Source organism: Aegilops tauschii, chromosome 2 (genome assembly GCF_002575655.3).
Source record: "Aegilops tauschii subsp. strangulata cultivar AL8/78 chromosome 2, Aet v6.0, whole genome shotgun sequence".
In the NCBI taxonomy this organism is placed as follows: Eukaryota; Viridiplantae; Streptophyta; class Magnoliopsida; order Poales; family Poaceae; genus Aegilops; species Aegilops tauschii.
In genome coordinates this window covers 56,752,522-56,761,630 of record NC_053036.3, presented here as the reverse complement: position 1 = coordinate 56,761,630, position 9,109 = coordinate 56,752,522, and the positions used below count along the sequence as shown (strand labels likewise).

The 9,109-nt window shown below is 45.2% G+C and overlaps 1 protein-coding gene across 1 annotated transcript; it reads left to right on the top strand.

Moving 5' to 3' along the window:
• The first annotated feature begins 4,295 nt into the window (after positions 1-4,295).
• Positions 4,296-6,677, top strand: LOC109769487 (subtilisin-like protease 4). The gene has a single exon (XM_020328221.4). It carries the CDS (start codon positions 4,357-4,359, stop codon positions 6,592-6,594), a length of 2,238 nt encoding a protein of 745 aa, XP_020183810.1. The 5' UTR covers positions 4,296-4,356; the 3' UTR covers positions 6,595-6,677.
• Positions 6,678-9,109: the final 2,432 nt, after the last annotated feature.

Below are 9,109 nucleotides of genomic sequence, written 5' to 3'. Positions count from 1 at the left end.
TTCCAGCGGAGTTTTATAAAAAGTGCTGGCATATTATTAAAGGGGATCTGTTGCCTTTGTTCAATGATCTATTCTCTGGGCAGCTTCAGCTTTTTCAGCTAAATTTTGGAACGATAACCCTTCTTCTTAAGAAAACAGAGGCGGTGAGAATTGAGCAATTCAGGCCCATCTGTCTTCTTAATGTTAGTTTGAAAATTTTCACCAAGGTCGGGACTAATAGGCTCACACAGATCGCGCATGCTGTGGTGCAGCCTACCCAAACTGCTTTCATGCCGGACAGGAACATCCTTGAAGGGGTTGTGGTCCTTCATGAAACGCTCCATGAAATACACACGAAAAAGCTGGATGGGGTTGTTTTCAAAGTGGATTTCGAGAAAGCGTACGACAAAGTCAAATGGCCCTTCCTTCAACAGGCCTTACGCATGAAGGGTTTTGATGAAGCTTGGCGACACCAGGTAGAATCCTTCATGCAAAAAGGGAGTGTTGGAATTAAAGTGAATGACGATATAGGTCATTATTTCCAGACACACAAAGGCATGAGGCAAGGTGATCCAATGTCCCCTATTTTGTTCAACATTGTGGTTGACATGTTGGCAATTCTCATAGATAGGGCCACTAGTACAAAACAGGGCTTTCGTCACAGGGCAATATTCACATTAGTCCCGGTTCAGTCACGAACCGGGACTAATATGAGCATTGGTCCCGGTTCGTGCGGCTAAGGCATTAGTCCCGGTTCACCTGGGCCCTTTAGTCCCGGTTAGTGCCACGAACCGGGACTAAAGGGTGCGATGCCCATTAGTACCGGTTGGTGGCACCAACTGGGACTAAAGGTCTAACCTTTAGTACCGGTTGGTGCCACCAACCGGTACTAATGGGCTTTGAGGCATTAGTACCGGTTCATGGCACAAACCGGTACTAAAGGGCCCATTTTCAAACTCTACCCCCCCCCCCCCCCCCCCGACCGCCCTTTCAGTTTTCGAAAAAACAAAAGAAAATGATGGAAATGTCAAAAAATAAAATAAAATAAGTTTCCCATGTGATATGTGGTCTACTTGTTGGGAAAATTAACAAATATGAATTTCGACTTTATTTGCAAAATCTCTCTGGAATTTCTTAAAATGGGCATAACTTTTGCATACGAACTCGGATGAAAAAGTTTTTTATATGAAAAATCACCCCGTTAAACATTTTCAAAATCCTCAAAAACCTAACAGAAAAAAAGATACGGGGCTTTTAAGATCTGGAGAGGCAAAAAAAATTCAAATTGTGGTCAAACAATGGTCAAACTAATTATTCTAGAATATTAGTGTTACTAAATAATTATTTCAGTTTTTTGATTTTTGGTCAAATCTGGTCAAACTGTGGTCAAACAATGGTCAAACTAATTATTCCAGAAATATTAGTGTTACTAAATAATTATTGTTTTTTAAAACAATAGTTTTAAACTCAAACAGTGAAATGTGTCACTTCATGCTCAAGCTAAATTCCTGAGGGTTAATAGAATTGACATCTTACTATTGTCAGGAAAACAACAAGTGCAGACTTGAAAACGAGAGAGAATAGAACCCGGAAGTTAAGCGTGCTCAGGCTGGAGTAGTGAGAGGATGGGTGACCGTCCGGGAAGTTAGATGATGGGTGACCGTCCGGGAAGTTAGATGATTTGGAATGATGAGGGATGATTAGAGATTAGAGGATAAATTGAGCAGTGATGAGGGGTGGTGATTAGAGGTTAAAATAATTCAGAAATTTGAAAATAAAAAAAATTTAAAAAAATTCGCAAGAAAAATATCATAAAATTTCCTTTAGTCCCGGTTGGTAATACCAGGCTGCGTCCACGTGGACGGCCTTTAGTCCCGGTTCGTGTAAGAACCGGGACTAAAGGGGGGAGGCATTAGTAACGACCCTTTAGTCCCGGTTCAAAAACCGGGACTAAAGGCCCTTACCAACCGGGACAAAAGCCCCCTTTTCTACTAGTGGGCAAAGGAGGCCGGTCAGGTGGGTGGCTTGGTGCCTCACCTAGTTGATGGGGGTGTGTCCATTCTGCAGTACGCTGATGATACAATCATCTTTATGGAGCATGACTTGGCAAAAGCGAGAAATATGAAGCTGGTGTTATGCTTATTTGAACAATTGACCGGATTAAAGATTAACTTTCATAAAAGCGAGTTGTTCTGCTTTGGTAGAGCCAAGGAGGAACAAGAGGCTTATAGGCAATTGTTTGGATGTGAATTAGGGGCTTTACCTTTTACTTACCTAGGTATACCCATTTACCATCGTAAGCTAACAAACAGAGAGTGGAAATGCATCGAAGATCGGTTCGAGAAGAAGCTTAGTTGCTGGAAGGGCAAACTTATGTCTTATGGTGGCCGGTTGATTCTTATTAATTCGGTACTCACGAGTATGCCGATGTTCCTGCTATCTTTTTTTGAAGTTCCGGTTGGGGTCAGGAGAAGGCTGGACTTCTACCGATCAAGATTTTTTTGGCAGAGTGATGAGCTAAAGAGAAAGTATCGACTCGCCAAGTGGGATATCATTTGTAGACCAAAGGACCAAGGGGGTCTGGGTATTGAGAATCTTGAGGTCAAGAACAGATGCCTGCTCAGTAAGTGGCTGTATAAGCTATCAGTTGAGACTGACGCTACATGGGCGCATATTCTCCATAACAAGTATCTGCAGTCCAAGACTTTGTCATAGGTGACAGTGAGACCAACTGATTCGCCGTTTTGGAAGGGGCTTATGAGAGTTAAGGCAGCCTTCTTTAATAGAACAAAGTTTATAATCGGTGATGGCAACAATACCCGTTTCTGGGAGGATACTTGGCTTGGTGATACACCATTGGCGCTCCAGTACCCGTCCCTGTATCGTATTGTTCAGCGACGCGATGCGTTAGTTGCAACGATTATGCAGTCCATTCCCCTTAATATCCAGTTTCGGAGGGTGCTTGTTGGTGATAGATGGGAAGCATGGCTTCATTTGGTGAGTAGACTGATGGAGGTTCAGCTAGCTCATCAGCCCGATCAGTTGTGTTGGAAACTTACTAGGTCTGGACAATTTACGGTTAAGTCGATGTACATCGATGTCATTAACTCGAGTGTCATTCCTAGTTCCAAACATGTTTGGAAAGTAAAAGTTCTTTTGAAAATTAAAGTGTTTATGTGGTTTGTACATAAACAAGTCATTTTAACAAAGGACAACTTGGTTAAGCGCAATTGGACAGGATCTACTAGGTGTAGTTTCTGTGATCGGGATGAGACCATTAAGCACCTCTTCTTTGAATGCCCGTTGGTGAGAATTTTGTGGCGCACCGTGCAAATTGCTTTAACATTACTCCTCCGAGTTCGGTCGGTACGTTATTTGGAACGTGGCTTGATGGGATAGAGTCCGATACAGCTAGACACATTCGTGTAGGAGTATGTGCGTTGTTATGGGCAATTTGGAATTGCAGAAATGATTTGGTTTTTAACAGAACAACAACTATTCATTTTTTGCAGGTTTTATTCCAAGCTACGGCGTTGATCCGTATGTGGTCCTTACTCACTCCGACGGAGGCCAGGGAGCGTTTGGTTACTGGATCTGTCCGGTGGGAGATGGTAGCGCGGGATATCTTCAACCGGTTTGGATGGCGGTCATGTAATAGGATAGGCGATTAGTTTTCCTATCTTTATTTTGCCAGCCGGTTGTGGCTCTATGGCCTTTTTTTCTTTTCTTTTTTGGCGTTGAGGCTCTCTGTGAGCTAGCCTTTATTTTGTTTCATGACTTTAAGACCTTGTTTAACCTTTTCTATTTATAAATGTGGCCGTATGCATCGTTCTGATGCAGAGGCCGGGGAGTCCCCCCTTTTCGAAAAAAACACTAGAAAAGATTGTGTATTTCCCCCACATATCCCACATCATAACTCTGGAGATACACTATACTGATCATAATAAATGTGGGTACTAGTGTATGTGTGTGTGTATATATATATATATATATATAACATTTATATATATATATTATATTATATTTGATTCATTGATTTCCTTTCATGTCCGCTCATATTGTAGTATATGATTCATGCTGGAGATAGAAAAAGGATCGTGCTGCATTGATTTTTCCTCATTGTTATCGTATATTTGCGTCTCAGCACACGCGTATTAAGGATGTTGTATGCTTTAATAGTACTGCATTTATCACACAAAGTAAAGCTGTTGTATGCTCTTGCATGCTCTAGATATCCATGGGATTAACTTTTGCAGCATTAAAGTTGCATCACATTGATCATTCGTGCTATATAAATGAAGACCACTAGGTACTGGCTGGACAGACCCTCCATCGCCATCTTCTTCCTCGGTCGTGTAGGTGTGCCTAGCTTCAGCAATGGCATTCTTGACAAATCTCATACTACTGCCACTTCTCTTGCTCGCCACCTTCTCTCCTACACCTTCACTGTGCTATGTTAGTCCATATGCTGCAAGGGTACAGCAGAGTGCTACACAAACATCTGCTTACCACACTTACATTGTGCTCGTTGAGCCACCTCCCCCAGGTGCCGATGAAGAGGGCCATCGTCGGTGGTACGAAACTTTCTTGCCGAGCTCACACATCGGTGAATCCGGGGAGCCACGTCTCCTCCACTCCTACACCGAGGTGTTTAGTGGCTTCACGGCGAAGCTCACAGAGGCTGAGCTCGACGCGGTCGCCAAGAATCCCAGGTTTGTGCGCGCGTTCCCAGACCGAACGCTGCAACTCATGACCACACACACACCGGAGTTCCTCGGGCTGAAGAATGGCACCGGGTTTTGGAGCGATGCATGCTACGGGAAGGGAGTGATTATCGGGCTACTCGACACCGGGATCTATGCATCACACCCTTCGTTCGACGATCATGGTGTCCCACCACCCCCGATGAAGTGGAAGGGCTCATGCAAGGCGGTCAGGTGCAACAACAAGCTCATCGGTGCCAAATCACTTGTTGGAGATGCTGGCTCGTACGATTATGACGGGCACGGAACACACACCTCATCCACTGCCGCTGGGAACTTCATCACCGGTGCGTCGGACCATGGAGTGGGCACAGGCACTGCTTCTGGAATTGCTCCAGGTGCCCACATCGCGATGTACAAGGTGTGCACCAATAGGGGCTGCAAAGTATCCGTCATAATGGCCGGCATGGATGCGGCCATCAAGGATGGGGTGGACGTGCTCTCGCTGTCTCTTGGTAGCAGAACCAGTGTCAGCTTCAGAAATGACCCCATCGCCATCGGTGCATTCAGCGCAATATCGAAGGGCATCATTGTGGTGTGTGCGGCTGGCAACGGAGGTCCCACTCCACGATCGATCACAAACGATGCACCGTGGTTGCTCACGGTTGCTGCCGGCTCGGTGGACCGGAGATTCGATGCTGGCGTGCATCTCGGCAACGGCAAGCGCATCGACGGGGAAGCACTTACCAAGGTGACAAAGCCAACCTCAAACCCGTACCCTCTCCTCTACTCCGAGGAACATCGTTTCTGCCAGAATGAGGATCATGGTTTCGTTGCTGGGAAAGTAATTGTTTGCCAGGCCACGACACCAGCGAATCAGTATTCCGACATTGCGAGGCTAATGGCTGCCGGTGCGGCTGGCGTGGTGCTTTTCAATAATGAAGCCGCCGGCTACACCATTGCTCTTCATGACTACAAGGCGGGGGTGGTGCAGCTGACCTCTACCGATGGCATCACCATTGCAGCTTACGCGAAGTCAGCAACGAACGGCGCCGTGGCAACTTTCACATACAACAACACAGTGTTGGGTGTTCGTCCGAGCCCGGTCGTGGCGTCGTTCTCTTCGAGGGGTCCAGGCTATATCGCCCCCGGCGTGCTCAAGCCAGACATTCTTGCACCCGGGCTCAACATCCTTGCGGCATGGCCAGGACCTTCTTTCAAAATCATATCAGGTACGTCCATGGCAACGCCACATGTCAGCGGTGTTGCAGCTCTTATCAAAAGCTTGCATCCCGACTGGTCACCGGCTGCCATCAAGTCGGCCATCTTGACAACCTCGGACACCACGAACAACATGGGCGACTCGATCTTGAATGAGAGGCATGGTAAAGCCAGTGCCTACGATAGAGGCGCCGGCCATGTGAACCCCGCGAGAGCCGCCGACCCTGGTCTAGTGTACGACCTCAGCACGACTGACTATGCGGGCTTCATCTGCTGGCTCTTCGGCGACAAAGGCTTGGTGACCATCGTACGCAACTCGAGCTTGACCTGCGCGAAGCTGCCCAAGGTCAAGGACGTTCAGCTCAACTACCCTACTCTAACTGTGCCGCTAGCATCAACGCCGTTCACCGTGACCCGGACGGTGACGAACGTCGGGCCGGCAGATTCTACTTACGCCGCCAAGGTAGACTCGCCAAGCTCTATGACAGTGCGTGTCTCCCCACAGACACTGGTGTTCTCCAAGGTTGGAGAGAAGAAGACATTCAACGTGACAGTGAGCTGCCAACGCGTGGGTGCATCAGAAATCTTTGTGGAGGGAAGCTTGAGCTGGGTGTCGAAGAAGCATGTTGTGCGTAGTCCCATTGTCGCCATCCGCGGAGTGGGAGGTCATGCTCCCGCTCCATCACCATGAACGTTGTCCATGCCCTGAGATTTCAGGCTTACTGTTCTTTTTTGTGTCATATCAAACATGGCAATGGAATAAGATTTGTGTGATTGTGTCGTCTCAGTTTGTTTTTCTAATAAACGTTTTACTAAGAACTGCAGAATCTTGTGACATTTTTTTGTTGTTTAATCCTTATAACCTCTTGTCGGATAAGGAACAGTACAAACAAGTGAAATATAGACTCTCAAGACTGCTGAGGCACAACAATCACCCTGTAGGCTCTTGAATTTTCAAACTGAACCAAAAACTTCCTATTTGACACCTTCCCGACTTTCAGCTTTGATTAAAGTCAAGTTTCTACCGATTTACTGAACTTGTGCTTCAACCCAAACATTTGACAGGGAAAAAGATGGGCTAATGCGGCAACATTTTCTCCAGTGGCTTGTCACATCCCAAAATGACATGCTGATTTGGATCCATGTCAGCAAAACCAGTATTCGGACCGCTTGAATGTTTGAGCGGATAGAATGGACTAAATCTATTGCCCATTCTGTCCTTGTATGTTGGACACAAATAGGGTTCAGGACAACTCCTGCATAGTGGTTAGATACCACTCATCAAAGAAAGAGGAGCTGACTGAATCTTAAAGATTTCACAGTAACTGGTTTGAATTGACTAAAGGGCATTCAACGTAGATGACACACACCTCTACATTGCTGAACCACACACAACAGGACTGCACAAATATATGTGTTAAGATGACAGCAAGTGGTAGAAACTGAACATCCATCCACTTTACAACTAATCCACTAATAAGGCCAGTAAAATGCCACTCGATCATCAGTACTAATACACTAATAGATCATTAAGTCTTTAGCACAGTCACACCAAGAAAAGGTGCTGAAAATAGCCGTTTCAATTTGGTGATCAGTTGGACTTCACCTGATCTCATTTCTATCACTACTACTATATTGACATTTATGACATGATACCTATACTATATATCACGGGCATTGATCTATATCATGTTAAATTTGAGTCTTTCATAGAAAAGCGATCTCAGTGGATCGATATTTCCTTATCGTTCCAGGCCAGATCATTGCGTATCAGCATGCACATGTCTGCTCTCCCACATGGGTATTAGCAGAGAGGACAATCTTAAGCGCCTCTTGTACGACTCGCGCGCACAGGCGATTAGGGTTCCCCTGCCTCCTGTTGGCGCCGCCGCCGGTCCGCCTCGCCAAGGCTGGAGAAAAGAAGACGTTCAGGGTGCCTGTGAACTTCCAAGGCGTGGGTGCACCAGAAATCTTTGTGGAGGGAAGCTTGAGCTGGGTGTCGAAGAAGCATGTTGTGCGCACTCATTGTCGCCATCCGTGGAGCAGGAGGTCCTGCCCTGCTCCATTACTGATGGATGTTTTTGTCAGATAAAGCAGTGGTAATGGAACAAGATATGTGTCGTCTCAGTATGTTTTTTTATGTAAGTTTTACTAAGAACTGCAGAAATTTGTAACCTCTCTAGAGTTGTTCAATTCTTGTGACCTTTTGTCGAATAAGGAACAGTGCAAACAAAACTGGCTGATTGGGACGTTAATTTGCTATATACTCCTGCTGCTCTTTTGTATCTTGTTTTCGCAGTATCAATCTAACTTTGAATAATTTCGGGGCTGAAAAACTGGCTGATGTTATTGTGGAGCATATCCAGATTTGCTGTTTAGCAACTAACTGAGACACATTGTTTGCCCTTGTCAAGTGATCTGTAAAGAAGAAGAGCTTATATATAGTGGGCTAACCCCATCAAGAGTTCCATGCCCAACCAACCTGTGCGTATCTTATGGTGACGGCTCCAACTCTGAATGTGTACGAATCTCCACAAGCATCTTTCGGTGACGGCTTACTTCGATCAGACGGAGATGGTGAATGTCTGGTAGTGTCTGTTTATGTCAGGAACCACGTTATGGTAATTGGTAAGCTCATCTTCTGGCCTCATGGCCAAGGCCATTGGCAAGGACAAGTTTATGTTTCTGCATTTTCGACATGAATAAAGAGTTCAGGATCAGCTATGCTCCTCGAAAGAAGAGGAGCTGATTGAATCTTAAATAATTCACAGTAGTAACACAGTCTATTAGAGGGTAAACAATTTGAATCCCGAAACATAAACAGATTATGGATCGTTATTATGATGGATTGAGTGAAGGGTCCTTAATACCGAGTGTACAATGCCACTTGATCATACTCCCTCTGTTCCTAAATATTTGTCTTTCTAGAGATTTCAACAAGTGACTGCATACGGAGCAAAATGAGTGAATCTATACTCTAAAATATTTCTATATACATCCGTATGTGGTAGTCCATTTGAAATCTCTAAAAAGACAAATACTCCCTCCGTCCCAAAATTCTTGAGTATTTAGAAACCGAGGGAGTACTAGTTAAGCAGATTAAATCTGTAGCGATATTGTCATTTATGAGGCGATATACAACATATCGCCTGATCTCTCATCACTTTGATATTGTCATTTATGAGATGATATATAACACATCACCT